The sequence below is a fragment of the Bos grunniens genome, chromosome 18 (assembly GCF_055505025.1).
Source record: "Bos grunniens cultivar Pamir isolate PY7600 chromosome 18, Bosgru_T2T1.0, whole genome shotgun sequence".
Taxonomy (NCBI): Eukaryota; Metazoa; Chordata; class Mammalia; order Artiodactyla; family Bovidae; genus Bos; species Bos grunniens.
In genome coordinates this window covers 21,951,474-21,974,940 of record NC_141182.1, presented here as the reverse complement: position 1 = coordinate 21,974,940, position 23,467 = coordinate 21,951,474, and the positions used below count along the sequence as shown (strand labels likewise).

Here is a 23,467-nt window from a genome sequence, read left to right as displayed (position 1 = left end):
ACTAAGAATTCAAAGGACAGAGACAGTTCCTGTCCCAGAGATAGGCACTGAGTAATCCGTCAAGGAATCTGGATTTTCTTTCCCTAACAGAAATTTGGAATTTTAAAGTTTTACAAATGGGACAAAAAAATAAAATTCCAGATTTATAGCAGAATGTTCAGATGCACAAATAGGAAAAGAGAGGAATGGAAATTTAAACCCCTTACCCTGTTTCCAACTTGAAAGTTCTCCCCTAAACCCTTGTTTCCTGCTGCTGTGGGACTACTGGTCACCCTTCCTTCACGGATCCCATCACCCGTGTGCGTGCTGAAGGGTTTCCCAACAACCCTTAGAATCCCAAGTGTGGGGCTGGTAAAGGCCAGGCTTTACATTAGGCTCACCTTTGAAGGGCTGTTGCTGAAGTAGTAGAAAATCTTTTCTCGAGGAGAAAGCATCGCTTCATTTTTATGCGGGGAAATGTAGACAGGATGGTTCTGAGACAACTGTATTCGGCGAGGAGAGCCTGTTCTTACAAATGGATAGGGAGAGAGTGGAGGAGCATCCATCTGTTTAAAAAAAAAAACAAAACATTCTACGGTAAACAAAATTCCTAACCAATTACTTTTTTGGGAAAATGGTTATTCTTGCTGAATCAGTGAAGAGGTATAATAAACTAAATGCTTTATGAATGGTAGATAGTGATGTATTTGTGGCAAAAATTAAAGAAAACCATACAATAGGAATCGGTTAAATGCTTTCTTTGTGCCACTGTTTTAACCATTTTTAATATATTATGTCATTTAATCCTCACAACAACCCTATAAGCAAAGGACTATTTCTATTCTCATTTTATATACAAGGAAATAATAGGCACAGAGAAAGTTAAATAATTTGCAAGGTCACCAGAGCTGGCAAGTTTTGGGTAATTTGAACTTATGCAGTCCGTCTCATATGACTATACTTTGCAGGGAGTCCAAATGCAATCTTATTCATGTTTAACCCTTCACAACAGTAGAAGTTACGTTCATTAAGCAAATTATTTCTGTTAAAGACTTTCTCAGTTTTATTTTACTTAACAAAATAATTATTTGTCAAACTAATTTACACAGAAGTAGCTCAAAAACACGTGATTTCTCATTCCTCACAAGTAAAAAAAAGTATGAAATAATCCTCCTCAAACTTACTGCATTTGCCTGTGAGTACTTCATGGCAAACGTTTTCATCTGTCTGATATAGATGTTGTTGTAGAACTGGATGAGGTCCCCCCTCTCCTCCTCCTCCACGTCACTGTTGGCCCCCGTGAGGTGAGTCGGGGTAGGAGGGGCGCTGCTCGGCTGTGGGACTGGCAAGGTGCTGCTGGACCTCATGACAGGACTGGAGTCTCTGCTGGCTGTACCGGGTAGAACAGAAGGTGTTAAACAGGGAGACTGCTGGTGCAGGGTGCTTTTAAAAAGAAAATTCAGGAAGAGCGTTTAACAAGCTCTCCTTGTTAAATGGCAGCAAATGGGCCCTCGCCACCGAGCAGCAAAGCACAGACAAGGTATTTAGTACTAACTGTGTGTGTGTGCGTGTCCAGTCGTGTCTGACTCTCTGCGAATCCATGGGATGTAGCCCACCAGGCTCCTCTGTTCATGGGATTATCCCAGCAAGAATACTTGAGTGGGTTGCCATGTTCCAGGGGATCTTCTCACCCCAAGGGTCGAACCCATATCTCCTGCTTTCCTGCACTGGCAGGTAGATTCTTTACCACTGAGCTACCTGGGAAGCCCCACTAACTACTATCATGCTATTAATGTAGCAAGGGCTTGATTAACTGACACCAAGTATTCACTAATTGTAGCAAGTATTCATTAATTGACACCAGTTTTCTAGGACCGAGCCCTGCATTAAGTGGTATAAACCAGCAATTAAGGATGGTATTTCCATAGCATGGTTTCTGTTGACATGCCACATTTTTTTGGAACTCAGGTCAACAAATGCCTGTCTTCTCTAACCTTTTCTAGTACCCCTAAAGAAAAATGTTTATGCACAATGTGTCTCAAAACCATGAAATAAAGGACAACTTTGCTACTAAATTTAGAATTTAGTTTATTCCAACAAATCTTTTGTTGGAATAAACTGTTTTCACAGTTTCTACAACAGTAATTTTACTAATTCTTTAGTCCTAGACCTAAAAAATAAGAGGAGCTCCTAATTTAGTTGTATACATTCATAAAGATCCCACTTACTTCTGTCTTTGTTTAGTTCTGTCGGAGAATTCTGATGACTTCTGCTGTCACTGCTGCCAGAATTTCTTCTTCTCCTTTTCCCTTTTATCAAAACACTTCTATACACCTTTAAACAGAGCATGAGAAGGCAACAGAACAATATCTATTGAGCACATCCTAGACTATACAACTTTAACATGTTATTTCATTCTCACAGTTCCCTACAGTAGCTGTCCTACTCAGGGGAGGTTTGTAAATGCAGCCAAGGTTATGTATCAGGGCCTGTCAGGCTTCAACTTCCAAGTGCTGCCTACAATACTACAGAGCAGCAATAATCTCTAATTGTAAAATCAAGCCATCCTAAGTCAGATACAAAGATCTTACATACCCACCTCTCTCTTCGAGACAAGTATATAGCATTAAGGTAAAATGGGTTTTAAACTTTCACTTACTGCTATTTTGGTTAAATGTGCAGCACTGTGTGTCCTAAACCAGACTGAATTCAAGGTGACATAGAATCCAAACAGCAGCTTCCTAATTTACACCTATCTTGTAATTATCTGAATTAAAAAGGAATCAAATATTTTACATCATTAACTTTGGGAGAAAAGAGAACTTAAACTAAACTTAAACTAATTAAGATGTGTGGCTGTCAATAATTAAATAAGATTAAAATAGAGTCCTATTTTTTATCCTGGAGAAGAGGTTACAGAATCACCTGTAGTTAATTGTTTTATATGCATCAAAAAGACTTTCATCTTTATTTTCAGCCCTGAGAGAAAATGTAGTTACCTGGCTCCGGGCCTGTGGCTGAGTCCTATAGCAACGCATAATATTCTGGAAGGACTTGTCTTCTTTTGTGACCTGGCAAAGAATAAGGGTACACTGAGAGTGAATTTGACTTCTAGCATAATATAGTATGAGATGATCCATGAACCTGCTCCCCAGTGACACTGGTGAAAATCGTATTAAAAAACAACCATTTAAAGTCTCTGGAAATGTCTCCAAAAAGCATACAACAAATGAAGAAATATATATTCAAGTAAATCTACTAATTCAGTAACAACAGAGGGAATACGTGGTATCTGAATCAAGACCTAGAATAAACCATAGTGACAGAAAATTCATTAGAGGAATGAAAAACTAGATTTAAACTGGCAAAGGAAAAGTTTAACAAACCTGAGATGGAATTGTTCACAGAACAGAGGACAGAATGAAGAAAAATTAAAAGTGCTTCAGAGAAATGGGGCATACCATTAAGCACATCAAGGTCACATAACGACAGTACCAGAGGAGTGCAGCAGAAGAAATATTCCAAGGCTGAAACCTTCCAAATTTATTTAAAAAACATTAAGTCTCAGTTCAGTTGCTCAGTCATGTCTGACTCTGTGCGACCCCATGGACTGCAGCTCGCCAGGCCTCCTGTCCATCACCAATTTCCGGAGTTTACTCAAACTCGTGTCCATTGAGTCAGTGATGCCATCCAACCATCTCATCCTCTGTCATCCCCTTCTCCCACCTTCAATCTTTTCCAGCATCAGGGTCTTTTCAAATGAGTCAGTTCTTCACATCAGGTGGCCAAAGTTTTGGGAGTATCAGCTTCAGCATCAGTCCTTCCATTGAATATTCAGGACTGATCTCCTTTAGGATGGTCTGGTTGGATCTTGTAGTCCAAGGGACTTTCAAGAGTCTCCTCCAACACCACAGTCAAATGCATCAATTCTTTGGCACTCAGCTTTCTTTACAGTCCAACTCTCCATGCATGACTACTGGAAAAACCATAGTCTTGACCAGACAGACCTTTGTTGGCAAATTAATGTCTCTGCATTTTAATATGCTGTCTAGGTTGATCATAACTTTACTTCCAAGGATAAGCGCCTTTTAATTTCATGGCTGCAGTCACCATCTGCAGTGATTGTGGAGCCCCAAAAAAACAGTCTGCCACTGTTTCCACTGTTTCCCCATCTATATGCCATGAAGTGCTGGGACCAGATGCCATGATCTTAGTTTTCTGAATGTTGAGTTTTAAGCCAACTTTTTCACTCTTTCATGCGGGGAGCTGCCCGTGAGAACGGGGTCCTTTGTCTGAAGGACACAGCTCTGGGAGCTGCCTCAGTCCTTTAGGGTTTGCTTGCAAACATAGCTCTCTGTCCCGCCACCCCAGAGATTAGGCGATTATTTACTGCAGACACCTGGAGTTCTGGACAAACTTCTCACACACACGGAAATGTTATCTAGTGTAAGAAATAATAACAGGGTGCCATTCCCATGCTCTCAAGATTTCTTGTGACTTTTTGTAAAATGTATAGGTCAACCAAGAAAAAATGTTAACTGTCTTGTCTTTGTCACGCTCTCCTGTATAAATATAAGATGCTGAATAAAGTCGTGGTCAGACCGCTTCCCTTTGTGGAGACGTGTCTGAACCTCTCGACCTCATCTTTGTTGTAGCATTCTTTTGCTGTAGTAGTTTTTCTCAGCCGCGCCGTGCATGTTCTCGGGACCTGATCAACTTTGCCAGCTGGCACCGGCACTTTCACTTTCATCAAGAGGCTCGTTAGTTCTTCTTCACTTTCTGCCAGAAGGATGGTGTCATCTGCATATCAGGTTATTGATATTTCTCCCGGCAATCTTGATTCCAGCTTGTGCTTCTTCCAGTCCAGCGTTTCTCATGATGTACTCTGCATATAAGTTAAATAAGCAGGGTGACAATATACAGCCTTGATGTACTCCTTTTCCTATTTGGAACCAGTCTGTTGTTCCATGTCCAGTTCTGTTTCTTCCTGACCTGCGTACAGATTTCTCAGGAGGCAGGTCAGGTGGTCTGGTATTCTTCCCATCTCTTGAAGAATTTTCTACAGTTTGTGGTGATCCACACAGTCAAAGGCTTTGGCATAGTCAATAAAGCAGAAATAGATGTTTTTCTGGAACTCTCTTCCTTTTTCGATGATCCAACAGACGTTGGCAATTTGATCTCTGGTTCCTCAGCCTTCCCTAAAACCAGCTTGAACATCTGGAAGTTCACGGTTCACGTACTGCTGAAGTCTGGCTTGGAGACTTTTGAGCATTACTAGTGTGTGAGATGAGTGCAATTGTGTGGTAGTTTGAGCATTCTTTGGCCTTGCCTTTCTTTGGGATTGGAATGAAAACTGACCTTTTCCATTCCTGTGGCCACTGCTGAGTTTCCCAAATTTGCTGGCATATTGAGTGCAGCACTTTCACAACATCATCTTTTAGGATTTGGAATAGCTCAACTGGAATTCCATCAGCTCCACTAGCTTTGTTTGTAGTGATGCTTCCTAAGGCCCACTTGACTTCACATTCCAGAATTTCTGGCTCTAGGTGAGTGATCATACCAAGATCTTTTTTGTACAGTTGTATGTATTCTTGCCACCTCTTCTTAATATCTTCTGCTTCTGTTAGGTCCATACCATTTCTGTCCTTTATTGAGCCCATCTTTGCATTAAATGTTCCCTTGATATCTCTTATTTTCTTGAAAAGATCTCTAGTTTTTCCTATTCTATTGTCTTCCCCTATTTCTTTGCACTGATCATTGATAAGGCTTTCTTATCTCTCCTTGCTATTCTTTGGAACTCTGCATTCAAATGGGTATATATCTTTCCTTTTCTCCTTTGCTTTTTGCTTCTCTTCTTTTCACAGCTATTTGTAAGGCCTCCTCAGACAGCTATTTTGCTTTTTTGCATTTCTTTTTCTTGGGGATGGTCTTGATCCCTGTCTCCTGTACAAGGTCACGAACCTCCATCCATAGTTCATCAGGCACTAAGATATGAAGAAGAGGTGGCAAGAATACATAGAATTGTTTTATACAATTAAAAAAATCAGTTAAGAAGAAATACACATTATGTATTCTTTCCAGTTACATAATTATTTTTACCACTGCTATTTGTTTCTTCATGTGTAGTTGAATTACTGTGTGGGGTCACTTACTTTTAGCTTGAAGAACTTGCTTTAGTATTTTCATGTAAGATGGTTCAAGTTTTCTGTCTTTATGTTTAGCTGAGACTGTATTCATTTCACTTTCATTTACAAGAGATAATTTTGTTACATACTGGATTCTTAGATTTTACTTTGTACACTGTTTCATAGCTTCCATAGTTTGTAATGAGAAGTTATCTGTTACTTTATTAGAGTTTCCTAGTAAGCAAAAAGTTGCTTTTCTCTTGAGGCTTTCAAGATTCTCCCTTTCTTTGGCTTTCAACTTTTTTACTATGTGTCAGGTATGGAGCTCTTTGCATTTGTCCTACTTGGAATTTGTTAAAATTTGTGGATATATTTCAGACTTAAATTGAAGAAAGTAGGGAAACCCACTAGACCATTCAGGGTATGACCTAAATCAAATCTCTTACCAGTATGCAGTGGAAGTGAGAAATAGATTCAAGGGATTAGATATTGCCAATATATATGTGAAGAAATGTGATATCTCAATAAAGATGGGACCAAAAAAAGGCAGATAGGGCAAAAATAAAAATATAGAAAACCGTAAAGAAACCACTAGTAAAAAAAAGTTTAAAACTCAATACTGAAATGAAAACACCACATTACAAAGTATTTACTGAATGCACATGGAAATGAAAGCAGTGAAGGAGAGGATCTAAAAAGACAGGAGACAAAAAAAGTAAAGTGCCAGACATAAATCCAGTTACAACAATGTTAGATGTGAATGTATTAACACAGAGGAAGAAACTGTCACATTACTTTAAAAAAGATCCAACTATATACTCCATATACAAAAAACACACTTTAGGTTAAAGCAAACAGATTTAAAAGAAAAGGATGGAAAGAAGACATATCATGCAAACAGCAACTCAAAAAAGCTGACTGGCTATACAAAGATCACACTATAAAACAGACTTTAAAACAAAAAAGTTACTCGAGATAAAGAGGGACATTTCATAATTATGAGGGGTCAATCCATTAGAAAGATCTAACAATTAAAAACATACATACACCTAATAACAGAGCATCAAAATACATGAAGTAAAACTGACAGAAATTAATAGAGAAATAGACAATTCAATAATATTTACAGAGTTCAATACCCCACTGGCAATAATGGATTGATCAACTAGACAGAAGATCAACAAAGAAAGACTTTAACACTATTAAGAAAAAAAAACAACTAAAAAACCTTACATCTATAGATGTAACAGATGTAACACCCAACAACGAATATATATTCTTCCCAAGTGCACACTGAACATTGTCCAGGATAGACCATATGCTAGGCTACAAAACTTCAATAAATTTAAAAGGATTAAAGTAACTAATACAAAGTGTGTTTTGGAACCACAGTGGATTGAAACTAGAAATTAACAGAAATTTGAGAAACTCACAAATACATGGAAATTAAACAACACACCTAGATAACCAGTAAGTCAAAAGACATTAGAGAATGCTTTGAAATAAAGACACAACATACCCTAATTTATGAGATACAGCTAAAGCAGTGCTTAGAGGGAAATCTATAGCTCTTAATGCCCATAGTAAGAAAAAAGAAAGATTACCTATCCATCCATCTTAAGACACTTAAAAAAAAAAAAAAGAGCAAACACAGCCTAGGGAATCCCTGGTGGTTCAGTGGTTGGACTTGGCACTTTCACTGCCAAACGCTTGGGTTCAATCCCTGATCAGAGAACTAAGATCCCACAAGCCATGTGGCAGAGCCAGGAAAACGAACATAAATAAGCCTCCAGAAAGCTTGAGAAAACAAAAAGAACAAAAGCAAGCAGAAAGAAGGGAATAGTAAAGATTAGAGCATATAATAATAAACCAGAAAGTGGTTCTTTGACAAAACCAACAAAATTTTCAGCTAGACTGACCAAAAGTTTTAAAGAAGACTGGCAAATTACTACTGACAAAGAATAAAAAGAACTAAAAGGAATATTATAAACAATGGTGCCAACAAATCAGAAAGCCTGGAGAAAACAAATTCCTTGGAAGATACACACTACCAAAACTGATTCTGGAAGGAATAGACAGTCTGAATAGACGCGCAACCAGGAAAAAACTACCCACAAAGAAAAGCATGGGCCCGAAATGTTCATTAATCAGGAGGTAAAATATGGTTAAGATAACAATACTCCTCAAACTAATCTACAGATTCAACATCATCTCTATCTGAACCCCACCTGACTTCTTTATAACAAGAAGAATAGACAAGTTGATTCTAAAATTCACCAAGAATGTCAAGCAATTTAGACTAGCCAAACCTTGAAAAAGAAGAAAAAAATTAATCGATTTTAAAGCTTTATTGGACCATTTGTTTTAAAATGCATAATGTTATGTGAGTTTCACCTCAGTAAATTATTTTATCTGTGGAACTGTAAAATGGTTCAGTGACTGGAAAACAGTCTGGCAGTTCCTCAAGCAGTTAAAAATGGAGTTTACTACATGACCCAGCAATATGCTCCAAGGTATATACAGAAGAGAAATGAAAAAATGTCCATGCAGAAACTTGTATACACGTGTTCATTAGCAGCATTATTTATAACAGCCCTAAAGTAAAAATAATCTAAATGTCCATCAACTGATGAATGGATAAACAAAATATATCTTCATACAATGGAATATCATATTCTAAAACTGACTGTGGTGCTTGTCACGCATATCTGTGAATATACTAAAATCCACTGAGCTGTATATTTTAAATGGGTGGATTATTCAGTATGTGAATTTTACCTTAGTAAAGCTGTTAAAAGTGTTCTAAGAATGAGGAAGTAGCATCTTTTTCCTCTTATATTCCCAACGGTACTCACCTTTGCCATCACATAAATGGCACACATTAACAACTGGTCCAGATGTCTGTCCATCATAAGTTCAGGACACTGAATTATGGAGAATTCAAAGCAGGTCCAGATTTTTTTCCTCAGTTCATCTGAAATATCCAATTTAGCACAAAGATCCCGAAGGCGGACACCTGCTAAGTGATAAACCTAGTAGATAAACAAAAATATTATATCTCAAACTTTATCTAACCCTTGTATTTCCCAAGTTCTAGACCTGGTGAGGGTACGTGAAAAATTACCTTCCTAAAGAAAAGCGATAAAGAGCTTGTCTTCCTGGGTCTGATACTGCTGCTGGTTAAAGGTAGGCCTTGTTTCTGCTGTGGTCCACCAGGGGAAATCTGTTGAATGGCCACCTGACCAGGGACTTGCAAGGTTGTTCCTGTCACCTGTTGCGAGCTTAAGCTTCCAGCCAGGGCCTGAGCACTGAGGGGCTGGATGGAGCCGGTCACAGCTTGCGCCTGCCCCCCAACATTGACTTGGACTGGGAAGAACGTTATTCCTCCATTCTCATTGGCAATACCTAAAGTTTGTTTCAAAGAAAAAAAAAAGCACAAAGAAAATGTTGTTAATACCAGATTCTCCGGGCAGAGGTTTCCCATTTTCCCCCTCCCAACCCCTTTCCCAGTCCATGCTTGTCTCGTATCATCATTCCAGCCAAATCTCAAGTAATAAATGCCAGAGAAAGAACTCAATATCCAACTCTGCCTTCGTTACCTTGTACAGGAATGGTCACTGTTTGTCCATTGTTGGCTGTGACTGTGGCTGTTGCCATGGTGACCAAGGTCTGTCCAGGAACCGGTGTGACAGATACAGCCTCCCCAGCTACATTCTGCACGGGGACAGCATTGACTAGAGGCTGCGGGGGAGTGCGCCCGGGGGTCCCTCCATCAGTGGGGCTGTCATTCTCCACAAATAGCCGCCTCCTGGTAGAACTGGCTGTTGGGGAGCTGTACCTATCATACAGCGTGGTTGGAGATGATATGCCTAGGGTCAGAGAAAAGAAAAGATTGAAGCATTTAACTCAAGGAGACAGATCTGACTTCCATCCAAGGTATTATGCTCACAACTAAGTGTTTGAAATGTTATAACTGAAAAACAAAAATAACAGGCGTCACATCATAGCTAAATTCAATGAATGAAAATTCAACTGAATACTGCTACTGCTGCTGCTAAGTCGCTTCAGTCGTGTCCGACTCTGTGTGACCCCATAGACGGCAGCCCACCAGGCTCCCCCGTCCCTGGGATTCTCCAGGCAAGAACACTGGAGTGGGTTGCCATTTCCTTCTCCAATGCATGAACGTGAAAAGTGAAAGTGAAGTCGCTCAGTTGTGTCTAACTCCTAGCGACCCCATAGACTGCAGCCCACCAGGCCCCTCCATCCATGGGATTTTCCAGGCAAGAGTACTGGAGCGGGTTGCCATTGCCTTCTCCGAACTGAATACTACTAAGAGCAAAACTTAAAGGAAGGATTTTTCTCTATTTGTCTCACACTGTTGTTTTTTTGATTTTGCTAAATCAAACAAGACTTTTCCCTCCACTCCCATGAAGTCTGGATGATTTAGGGGCATTTTGAATAACTATTTTTCTACCATATTCAGTTTCTACCTAACACTCAGATAACACGATTTCACTGTAAAGCTACTACTTGATATGAAGACTTGATGGACTTGAAATTACTATGGTAACATTTGGGGCATTTACTCTCCATTTTATGCATTTTCATCACTGTCATTTTTTACATGTAGAAAGTTACTAAAATATAATAATGTTATTCAGTAAGAATGGACATACATGTTTTAGACAAGGCAATGGCACCCCACTCCAGTACTCTTGCCTGGAAAATCCCATGGACAGAGAGAAGCCTGGTAGGCTGCAGTCCATGGGGTCGATAGAGTCGGACACAACTGAGTGACTTCCCTTTCACTTTTCACTTTCCTGCATTGGAGAAGGAAATGGCAACCCACTCCAGTGTTCTTGCCTGGAGAATCCCAGGGATGGGGGAGCCTGGTGGGCTGCCATCTATGGGGTCGCACAGAGTCGGACACGACTGAAGTGACTTAGCAGCAGCAGCAGCAACAAGCTTAGTTTACTATTCTTTAAACAACCTTACTGAGATATGATTCACATATATTTCACCCACTTAGATTGTACAGTTCAATGGTTTGGGGTATATTACATCACTATTTTTTTTTAAGTTGTGATAAAATACATGTAATTTGGCATTTTATCCATTTTTAAGTATACAATCTAGTGGTATCACATTCACAGAGGGTTTTGCTGATAGCTCAGCTTGTAAAGAACCTGCCTGCAATGCAGGAGACCCCAGTTCGATTCCTGGGTTGGGAAGATTCACTGGAGAAGGGATAGGCTACCAACTCCAGGATTCTTGGACTTCCCTAGTGGCTCAGCTGGTAGAGAATCCGCCTGTGATGCGGGAGACCTTGGTTCGATCCCTGGGTTGGGAAGATCCCCTGGAGAAGGGTACAGCTGCCCACTCCAGTATTCTGACCTGGAGAATCACATGGACTGTATTGTCTATGGGGTTGCAAAGAGTTGGACACGACTAAGTGACTTTCACTTACTGTGCAGACCGCCACTACCACCACCATCTTTCCCCAAAACTTTTTCAACATCCCAAACAGAAACTCTGTTAACCACTGTAGCTTCATCTATTGTTAAGTTTGAATCCACACCAATCTGAATTTTTGAGAAGCATCCCTTTCTCTTTTCCATGTCTAGCTGTAAAAACGGCACATGAGTGGGTTTTAAGTATTAAAATATATGTAGGGAGGACATAAGAGGATTGATAGGAGTATTTCTGACAGACTGTGGCTTAACATTTCAATTTCTTGATGATACAAAAGGAAACAAATTAACTAGATTTACATCTGGAACAAAGTTGCAGAGTTAAGAAGAATACATTAATTATGATCATTATCTCTGGATAAACAAAAAAAGTTCTATTGTATAGCACAGGGAACTATATTCAATATCCTGTGCTAAACTATAATAGAAAAGAATATGAAAAAAGAATATATATACATGTATAGTCACTTTGCTAGATAGCAGAAATTAACACAATATTGTAAATCAACTACACTTCAATAGTTTTTTGTGTTTCAAATTATGATCATTATCTTGTAAAATATTAAAAGACCTCATGAATATGGTAGAGAAGGCAATGGCAACCCACTTCAGTACTCTTGCCTGGAAAATCCCATGGACGGAGGAACCTGGTAGGCTGCAGTCCATGGGGTTGCTAAGAGTCAGACACGACTGAGCAACTTCACTTTGACTTTTCACTTTCATGCATTGGAGAAGGAAATGGCAACCCACTCCAGTGTTCTTGCCTAGAGAATCCCAGGGACGGGGGAGCCTGGTGGGCTCCGTCTATGGGGTTGCACAGAGTCCGACATGACTGAAGCGACTTAGCAGCAGCTTAGCAGCATGAATATGGAAAAGTGATAAGTACAAAAAATGAAGTTTAAAGTGGATAACAAGCAGAAAAAGTTAAGCCATTATGCCTCCTCTTTAAAAAATGAGGACATTTTCATACAGATGATTCATATCCATTGACTATACACTGACATAGAGTGATTTCTGATTTTAAAACTGATCTTCTATAGCCAGTGCTTATCAATTACATTAAAAATTTGATCTAGAAATAATATCTTTCTAATGGCATCTAACAATTTAGAACTCTCTGGATTTACAGAATTGCTTTTAAAAAAGAAGTTTTATCTGAAGTATGTGTTGCACTTGGCAACTGTTATAAAGAGCTGTCTAGAGTTGACTCATTGGAAAAGACTCTGATGCTGGGAGGGATCGGGGGCAGGAGGAGAAGGGGACGACAGAGGATGAGATGGCTGGATGGCATCACTGACTCGATGGACGTGAGTCTCAGTGAACTCCGGGACATGGTGCTGGACAGGGAGGCCTGGTGCTGCGATTCATGGGGTTGCAAAGAGTCGGACACAACTGAGCGACCGAACTAAACTGAAACTGTAACCGGATGAATAGCAAAAATTCCCTTTGCTGCACCTCAGGGCCAGCAATGCTGTGATGTTAACCAGGGTAGGTAGCACTGCTCAACTGACAAGAGTCAAAGCTAAACATGCCTGGGAATTCCCTGTGATCCGTGGTTGGGACTTGGAGATTTCACTGCCGGGGTCAATCCTTGGTCAGGGAACTAAGATCCCACAAGCAGCAAGGCATAGTCAGAAAAATGAAAAACCTGAACACACTCAGGCCATTCAGTCCTCTCAACTCACTGGCTCGTCTATACCTAATTCCATCATAGACTCCACCTTTAAGAAACCTTTTTCTGTTTCTTCTGATTTTAGAAGTAATACATATTCATCTTAAAAACTTCATAGAAATAATCTGGAATTCTATTATCCAACAATAATCATTTATGGTTTGATTTTTCCATTTCAGCCCTTTTGTGTGTTTATAGGAAAAAATATACTTAAAAAATAGGAATCACATTAATATATAGCATTCTATGTATTTTAAAAAGATACTTATCATACATTTTCCTGTGCTCTTTAACTGATCCATGTGATACTATAATGCACGGATTATTTTCTTCTATATACAGAATATATACCCTACTAACTTCACTTGTAGTTTTGGATGGAATTTAAATCCCCAAAATACTTCCCTTAGTATTTTAAACTTACTTCTTCCGAGTCCTCCAGAATCAGCACGAACTTCACTCACCCTTCTGGGAGTCAGAGGGGAGCCAGCAATACAAATTTCATCTGCTCTTTCCAGGTTCTGAGGTGGCATGACCTATTAAGAAATGTTTACACAAAATACCATTATTCAAAAAAGTTTTTTTTTTTAAACACCAAAAAATAATCTAAGGCAAAAGGAAATTATCTTGGCTCATCAGTTTTTCCACCTAAATAAAATCACCTATCTTTTTTACTTTCATACTGAAGTTAAAAAAAATTCTGGGACTTTCTTGGTGGTGCAGTGGATAGGAATCTGCCTGCCCATACAAGTGACATGAGTCGATCCCTGGTCCAGGAAGATCCCACATGCCCCCCAGCAATTACTGAAGCCCGTTCACCCTGGAGCCCGTGCTCTGCAACAAGAGAAGTCACCCAATGAGAAGCCTGCACACTGCAACTAGAGAGCAGCCCCTACTTGCAGCAACCAGAGAAAGCCCAAGGGCAGCAATGAAGACCCAGCACAGCCAAACAAAATAATAAGTAAATCTTTTAAAAAAAGTCTGGCAGGTTTAAAAAATTCAAACCTAGTAACTGGATACTAAATACAAATTAACTTTCATTACTCATTTGGAGAATTAGACAATCAACCATTTTAAAGTATAGAAACTTGACTAGGAAATCAAGACAGAACACTGAATTCTTACTCTGTCACTAAACCTTGGGGCAGTCACTAATCATTTGACTCTTGTTTCCTCGTAGATACAGAGGTGACTGTACCAAATCACACCCAGCTGTTACCCTCCCACACTTACGAGCAAGATGCTAAGTTTAACTGTGGTCAGTGAAAGAGAATTATGAATAGGATAGACGTTGGTAGGCTTTTTGTCATAGAAAGATGTTAAGATCTTTTCACAAACCTCTTCGCACGTGGGAACTCTGTTTTCATTGTCTCTAATCCTGTCCCAGAGCGGAGACTCTGGTTTCCAGGCTAAATGATCCAAGATTTGTTCTTCAATCTGATTAAGGTGTTTTACCACCTCTCTACAAAGGCCATCTTCTGCTCTAATGAATACTTCTATCACCTGAAATGTTTAAAAATGTCTTGGTTTGTTTAGTAATAACTTTTAACAAGAAAATTATTCAAGTGGAAAAGCAAAATGGGCAAACATATTTCAATATTTTTTACATATGTATAGAAACAGAAGTCAATTAATGAAAAATTAAGGTTAAAGAATACTATTTCGAAACAGCTGCTCTTCATTTCATTACCTAAATAAATAATTATTTAAACTGCAGGTATGAACCATCTAAAATCTTTTGTACGGTAATACATTTCAAAAATCTTTAAATTAAAAAACATGCTGTGTCTATTGAGATTAAGAAACATGACTCAAAATGTGATATTTAAAAACTGAACAGTCTATGCCACTATAAAAATTCATTTTGACTACTGTACAAGAATTAGGATAAGTTTATATACTAAATCAGTATCAAGAGGGAAACCAAATCAGTGCTGTAACTGTGTGCCTCTATGTAACATGTGAAAAGTTCTTTTCTGAAATACACTTTCATTTAATTTTCATAAAATTAAAAAGGTTGCTATCATGATTAGCTAGTGATAATTTGCTACTTTTTATAAACTTTCTTACCTTATAAAAAGAAGTATTCTAAAAGACTATCAGATAAATGGAGGAACCATATGAAACTTTTATACAAAATAGGTCTATAAACATTAAAAGAATTTATATAGTTCTTAAGACTCTCCTATTCTTTGCTCCCCATTTAGAGTGGAAATTATTAAATATGTAGTTAAAAACAGAAGAAATGTACTTCCATATTAAAATGGATTAGATGACTAACAACAAAATGTTACTCTCTTCTACAATTTCCTCATCAGTATCAGATTTTCAAAAATACCTTGTAAAAATGATAAAGTGGCACATCGAATATTTCAGTAATAAATGGAAAATTCCCAGGAGGCTTATAAGAAAAAGTGACGACCTCAAGGCAGCACGCCAAGAGTGATCTGTGGAATGCATCTTGTTCCAGAATGCCCTATAAAAAAACAAAGCTTCAACATGTAGGAACATTTTTACACTCTTCTGTATGTCTCAAAATTTTAAAAATAGAAAAATTGTCCTAAAACAGCCTTTTAAACTTCTACAACCATATACTATTTTTATTGATGTTCAGTTGATTTACAATGTCACATTAGTTTCAGCTGTACAGTGTAATGATTCAGTATTTTTGCAGATTATACTCTGGAAATAAGTTGTTATAAGACCATGGCTATAATTTGCTGTGCTATACAGAATATCCTTGTTGCTTATCTATTTTGTATATAGCAGTTAGTATAGTTAATCCCATATAGTTAATCGGAGAAGGCAATGGCACCCCACTCCAGTACTCTTGCCTGGAAAATCCCATGGACGGAGGAGCCTGGTGGGCTGCCGTCTATGGGGTCGCAGAGTCGGACACAACTGAGCGACTTCACTTTCACTTTTCACTCTCATGCACTGGAGAAGGAAATAGCAACCTACTCCAGTGTTCTTGCCTGGAGAATTCCAGGGACGGGGGAGCCTGGTGGGCTGCCGTCTATGGGGTCACACAGAGTCGGACACGACTGAAGCGACTTAGCAGCAGCAGCATAGTTAATCCCATAGTCCTAATTTATCCGTTCCTACTTCCCTCTCCCCCTTGGTAACCACAAGTTTGTTTTCTGTACCAGTGAGTCTGTTTCTGTTTTGCGTTTTTTAAGATTACATATGTAGGTGACATTATTTCACTTAGTGTTCTCTAGGTCCATCCACACCATGCAAATGGCAGAATTTCATTCTATTTTATGGTTAACATTCCATTGTATATGCAGCCATATTTTTATACAGAATAAAAGCAGTGTAGATAGTTATAAGGAGTCAGAACCATTATTTGTCAATTTTACAGTTTTCATTAAAATGTTAAAGTTAATTTATTTTTAAATTATCTTTATTGAGGTCATTAAAAGCAAGCATTACTTCCACAATCTAGAAAAATTACCTTAGTCAAAGATCAATGGTTGAATATTTATGTTAAATTCCTATATAGTCAATACTCAATTTATTCTATACAAGGCTTGAATTAAAACTCCATGTTATTTAAAAACCTCAATTAAGGCTAAGTCTGAACGTGTTAACCTTGACTAAGGAGTCTCATTACCCACAGAATTTCTAAGTGATAACACACAGCCTGCTGCGATGAGAGACACTAAGTGGGCAACCGGAGACGAGAGGCTCAGAACACAAGTTTCCTTATCTTATTCTCTCAAAGTCATATATTATTTTTTCAATAGCAGCTGTTTTCTTGGTGGGTTGGGCTGAAAGGGAACTACAATTTATTGTGCTTCTCAGTACATTGGTTATTTACTCACAGATAAATCCATGTCTCCCAGTCTTTTTTGTTCCTGCTCAATAACAGATTCTAATACTTTATAGTAAAGCATCTCTGCAAAACGAAAATGTTTGCTGGCAATATCTGAATAAATAATAATAAAAAAAAACAAAAGTCACATGCAAAGAACGTAAGTATTGTGGAAAATGAGGGTCTATCCCATCTCCTACCCACAGAATACAATTTAAAAACCAACCCCAACACTTCATATATACGTATGTACTTCCCAGAGCTACTATTTCAACCGTCCCTAAGATTCGTTAACATTTTCTTCATGGTAACACTGACATTTTTCTAAAATTGGAAATAAAATTTATACATAAAAACTGTAATAGCACTCTATCAAGATCACACTTTTTTCTTTTTTTTAATTCCAAATAGAGCAGCTCTATGCTAAGAGGTATGTAACTGGCTTGCTACTGCAGTCCTATTTGGTACTTATACTTCATGACATCAAACAACTCCAAGAACAAGCCTGGGCAGGTTAACAGCTATATCTTCTGTCCTTGTTCTTAATATTATGAGGAATCACTATAGTTCTATACTTAATATCCAGTCTACAAATGAAAACTAAAGATTTTTTAAGTGCCAGAAGTCCAACATAATAAAGATTATCAATCTAAAATTTCTCTCTTATTGAGATTAGCCCAGAAATCGGTTGGTTGACAGAAAAGTTGGATATCCGTATTGTGGCCCTCAGACTAGAGTCAATTTCTGACTCAGTTTCCAAGAAAGAAATCCACATATTAATAGTTAAATTTCAAAAATGAGAACAATATGGGTAATATTAAGCCTTGCCTTTAGTACAATTACTGCCATCCTCCTCTGATTGGAAATGCTGAGAATATATCTCATACATTTCTTTCAATCTGTTGGCAATAGCCTGGGTTGGATCTCTGGAACATGACCTAAAAAAAGAAGAAGAAATTATCTGATTTAAGGGTCTTGCCAAGTCACAAAGTGATAAACTGTTTACAACTCTGGAATTTCAGAGTAATTTTAACCTGTAAATATCAAATACTTTGAGCAGAAACTATACACATCCCAATTAATCCAGGCAATCCCATACTTCCTTATCAAAGCTGTTAGTATTACCATTTGAATGAAAAATATTGATTCCATGGAGCAACTCTGACCAGTGCCCATTTGATGCACGTGACTGGCGCCCACCTACCCTACACATCTGCAATCACTCTTGACAAACAAAATTGCCCTCAACTCTTTCCCCAGATAGCAGCACAACTCTTTACTAAGGACTCCTAGAAAGAAACAGAATGAAGGGTTATGTAATCTATACTAAAACAAAGTCATATAAATCATTACTGGCATGCTACATTTTTTCCTCCAAAATGAAGTTTATTTCATTGATTTTTCTAGTTTTACTTGAAAGGCACTATATGTTCAATTCAGAAGCATAATATAAATGATCACCATGTGGGCTTTTGTAATAACTATGTTTTTATCTTGATCATAAACATATATAGTCACGGTAGAAATGCAGCAAGTTTAGAAAATTACAAAGGAAGTAAAAATCAATTATAGTCCTGATACTAATGGCTACTGAGTATCGTATGTAAGCAGAATTTTATTTATGAATACACACAGAGGTTACAAAAACAGGACTCTTTTGTTCTACTTAGTATCTACTGGCAATATTTAACCCCACTAATGGTATTTAAGATTAAAGAAGCTGTTACACCTAGTTAGAGACTGCAAGGAGATCTGGAAGACACAGAGGTTGACAACCTTCCAAAATGTATTTATAAAATGTTTCTGAATTCTAGGTAAACAAGATTCATCTGAGTAATATGACTTAGGAAGAGGTCATACAGAAAAAGCATAGTGGGTGTCAATCACAATCGAGTTTATGAATAAAGTAGACTTCATAAAAATGTACAGGAAAACTGATCAGCCTTGGTATTTAATATGTGTGGCTATGAGTGGGAAATTACTGTATGCTTATACAGGGCTTTCTTATACTATACTGCCAGAAATTAAATGGTCTCCCATAGGGTCTATGTCATTAAATCATAAATGTTTAGGAATAGAAGCAGTCTTGGAGGTAATTTTGTCAAATAAATTTGCTAAAAATTATGCACAGGTAATGAAATTCAGTCGTGTTTTTCACTAAAGTTCCCTGATATTCTTACTAGTATCAGACAGATCAAAGGAACTAAAGGCAGCTTATTTCCTTTCCAGGCTAAAGGTGTTTTATAGAACTTAGAAAAGTTACAGCGGTTTTACATTGGCTGTGAATCTAACTGGCTATCTTTTCAAATGTGACCCACCCTTCAGAAATTTGCTCAGATTCAATCCTTATTCTGAAGTTCTTTGACAGATGCCCATGTTTACTGATCCCTCTTTCCTTGAAATCTTAAGATAGAGTAACTGATAATAGATAGGTTAGTGTTTTATTCTATAGTATATAGTGTTATTAGTTACTGTCTCCTGAACTATGTTTAAAAAAATCTGAGAGCTACAAACTGAACGTTGCAGTTGCTCCCCTCCCTACTCCCACCTCAATTTCATGTATTGAAATCTAATCCCCAAGGTTAATGTACAGAGGTGGGGAATTTGGGAGGTGATTAGGTCATGAGCGGGGCAGTCCTCATGAATGGGATTAGAGCCCCTATAAAGAAAACACAAGCGAGCTCCCTTCTTCCTTCTGCTACGTGAGGACACAGCAAAAACACAGCTGTCTACGAACCAGGCACTGACTGTTAGCATCTTGATCCTGGACTTCCAGCCTTTAAAACTGTTAGAAATTAATTTCTGTTGTTTCTAAGCCACTCAGTCTACCATATTCTGTATAGCAACCCAAATGGACTAAGATACTGAGAAAAAAGGATCATTTGCTATTCATACCTTTTCTGTCCTCTAAGGACTAACAACAGAACTGAGCATAACACTGATATAAAATTATCAATGGGTGAATTAAGGTACAAATGGCAAAATATTAAAATAAAGCACTGGAAGACAGTCAACAAGCAAATCTTAGAAGGCAGGAAGGGCTCAGACTAACCTTAGGGTCTGTTCCAGTCTCTCACTCGGTGCATTCCTGAGGCCCGTGAGCATGGTGTGAAGGCGACTCAAGCTATGTGTAGCTGTAGAAACTGGAGTCACACAAGGGCTGCTGTCCTTAATGTACCTCACACCGGTAAGTGGTGTGGAGACTCTAAGTGCTTTAGACTAAAGAGGGGAAAGGAACACTAGTTTAGGTCAAAGAGACTGTCAATCACTTCATAAATGGGAATTCAAGCCAATCAGACTTTATCTTTACATTACTGATAAATATTAGTGATTCAAATGTCACCACTTCCTTGGAATTTAATTATAACACCATTAAGAGACATCACTATCCATGTGAAATTGTGTTAAAGGACAATCTATACTTTAGCCAACCAAGAAGTTTGACTCTTAAAAAATATTTACGGGAATTCCCCAGCAGTCCTGTGGTTAGGGTTCTGAACTTTCACTGCCAAGGGCCGGGGTTCAACCCCTGGTTGGGAACTAAGATCCCACAAGCCTCACCATGTGGCACAGACAAAAAAAGTTAATGTTTAAAATAAGGCATCAGTTCAGTTCAATCGCTCAGTCATGTCCAACTCTTTGCGACCCCATGAATTGCAGCACGCCAGGCCTCCCTGTCCATCACCAACTCCCGGAGTTCACTCAGACTCACGTCCATCGAGTCAATGATGCCATCCAGCCATCTCATCCTCTGTCGTCCCCTTCTCCTCCTGCCCCCAATCCCTCCCAGCATCAGAGTCTTTTCCAATGAGTCAACTCTTCGCATGAGGTGGCCAAAGTACTGGAGTTTCAGCTTTAGCATCATTCCTTCCGAAGAAATCCCAGGGCTGATCTCCTTTAGAATGGACTGGTTGGATCTTCCTGCAGTCCAAGAGACTCTCAAGAGTCTTCTCCAACACCACAGTTCAAAAGCATCAATTCTTCGGCACTCAGCTTTCTTCACAGTCCAACTCTCACATCCATACATGACCACAGGAAAAACCATAGCCTTGACTAGACGGACCTTTGCTGGCAAAGTAATGTCTCTGCTTTTGAATATGCTATCTAGGTTGGTCATAACTTTTCTTCCAAGGAGTAAGCATCTTTTAATTTCATGGCTGCAGTCACCATTTGCAGTGATTCCCTATTATTTTTCCTTCAAAACTTAACTTGAAAGCAAAAAGAAGCATGAAAATATTAAGGCTATCTCTGACAAACATAATTTCATAACTCGCATCTACTGTTATTTTCGTAATTATTCAAAGACTTACAAAAGAAAGCTGAGAATTAAATCTGGCCCAAATGAAATCCATGATTTCACAAAAGCCCCTCTGAATAATCATATCTTGCTTCACAGAGAGGATAAAGCAAGCCTTCCTAGATGCAGAACACAACCTGATGCAGAAGAGCCTTTTTCAGTCTTCTTGCCCCACCTTTAGTTTCTAGAATCTATCGTAGGCTTCCCCCCTAAAGCAGACAGACCTTCAGAGAAATAAGTTCAAATGAAATTCTTGAACACAAAGATGAAAAAGACATAACCTGACACCAAAGAATTTAAGCATGAATACACAGTCTAATAAAATATCTTTTTCTGTATTTCCAACAAACTCTGAAAGGTTATGATAGCTTAAGAGCTTTTTTAATACTCAAGACAGACTATGTTTCCCTATGTAGAAAGTACTTATTCCAGAGACAGCTGTAAAAACACCCACCAAAAATTTTACCTGGCAACAGAACTGTTCGAGTTCCACAACACACAGAAAAACACAGAAATCCACTATACAGAAATAAATCTATATGCTTCTCTGTAACTTAAGAGTAGAGCCAAGACTTCCACTCTGCTTCAAAGAAATTAATCCTATCGTTTTTTAGGTCAACAAGATGATCGAGATTGATTACACTCAGCAGATTTCTCTCGGTGCTTAACAGCTTTTTCCCGGCTCCGTCAGTTCGTCGTTGCCGCGCTTGGGGTCTTTGTTGCCGTGTGCAGGTTCTTCAGTTGCAGCACTGGGATCAGACCTGGGCCCCCTGCATTGGGAGCAGAGTCTTAACCACTGGACCACCAGGGGAGTCCCTGAGCAGCTTCTCTTGCAGCCACCATCTTCCCTGTGTATGACCCGGAGCCTTTCTGGGAGGAGAAGCAACAGCAGCCAGCAGCATCCCACCCCTGTGCCTACACGCAGCAGCGCTTCCACAAAGGAAACGAGGTAAGACAACCACAAGCAACTTCCTGCCCACGTCCTCAAGGTCGGCACAGGGCTGCTTGGTAGCCCCGTTTAAGTTCTTAGCTTAAAACTTCCTGTGCATTCTGATCAAGAAGCGTCTTTAACTCCTTAGACCTCTTTTATTGCCTGTCAACTCATACTACTAGGTAACCTCTCCTAATTCCATAACTTTAAAAGCCGTCTGTGTCCTAATGACTCTATGTATATGTGTGTGAAGTCCTTTCATATGGGCTTCACAGGTGGCGCTAGAGAAGCCAATACAGGAGACATAAGAGATGCTGGTTTGATCCTTGGATCAGGAAGATCCCCTGGAGGAGGCATGGCAACTCACTCCAGTCTTCTTGCCTGGACAGAGGAGCCTGGCAAGCTACAGTCCGTGGGGTTGCAAAGAGTCAGACACGACTGAGCGCACACACACAGGAACTTATATACATAGCCTTTACATTTGCCGTGAACGCTAGTCTTACGTCTCTCTCTCTTTATTAAAGATGTATTCATCTTTTTTTTTAGCCGCACTGGGTCACTGTTGCTGTGTGCAGGCCTTCTCTAGTTGCAGCACGTGGGGGCTGCTCTTTGTTGAGATGCTCAGCTTCTCATCTGGTGGCTTCTCTTGTTGCAAGCACAGGCTCTAGGTGTGCTGGCTCAGTGGTTGCAGCTCATGGGCTTAGTTGCTTAGTTCACAGCACGTGGAATCTTTCCAGGCCAGGGACTGAATCTGTGTCCCCTACATTGGCAGCTGGATTCGTAACCCCTGGACCACCAGGGAAGCCCTAGTCTTGTGTGTCTCTTAACTGCCTACTCAGCTCCTCTACTAGAATGTCTAAAAGACATCTCACATTGAACATGCTCATAACTGTAACTCTTGATTTTTACCCCCCTAGACTTGTTCTTTCTCCCCTCAGTAACTGTCAATAGTAAATAATTATGTAATGCCTACAAGCACTGAACACAACACCCGTCATAGACCTCATGAAGCTTTGACTCTAATGCAAGGAGACAGATGATAAACAGCCCATCTATCCTTCCTTCCCCTCTTCCTCCTTCTGTCTTTCTCTATCATCTTCAGATAAACAATTCTTCCTACCTACCTACCATCAGACAGTGATTAATACTAACACTAATCACAGAGTGAGAGGGAA

At 39.0% G+C, this 23,467-nt stretch overlaps 1 protein-coding gene across 2 annotated transcripts in view; it reads right to left on the bottom strand.

Moving 5' to 3' along the window:
• Positions 1–23,467, bottom strand: part of RBL2 (RB transcriptional corepressor like 2) — a 46,268-nt gene that overhangs the window by 3,624 nt on the left and 19,177 nt on the right. For both annotated transcript variants that reach the window (XM_086350665.1, XM_086350666.1), the window contains 13 exons: positions 20,117–20,283; positions 17,893–18,002; positions 17,075–17,178; positions 15,586–15,723; positions 14,586–14,750; positions 13,672–13,783; positions 9,704–9,973; positions 9,229–9,509; positions 8,960–9,136; positions 2,979–3,050; positions 2,208–2,313; positions 1,164–1,369; positions 381–545 (listed from right to left, as the gene is read on the bottom strand). In XM_086350665.1, coding sequence (XP_086206791.1) covers positions 381–545; positions 1,164–1,369; positions 2,208–2,313; positions 2,979–3,050; positions 8,960–9,136; positions 9,229–9,509; positions 9,704–9,973; positions 13,672–13,783; positions 14,586–14,750; positions 15,586–15,723; positions 17,075–17,178; positions 17,893–18,002; positions 20,117–20,283 — 2,073 coding nt within the window. The remainder of the gene's footprint in view (positions 1–380; positions 546–1,163; positions 1,370–2,207; positions 2,314–2,978; positions 3,051–8,959; positions 9,137–9,228; positions 9,510–9,703; positions 9,974–13,671; positions 13,784–14,585; positions 14,751–15,585; positions 15,724–17,074; positions 17,179–17,892; positions 18,003–20,116; positions 20,284–23,467) is intronic.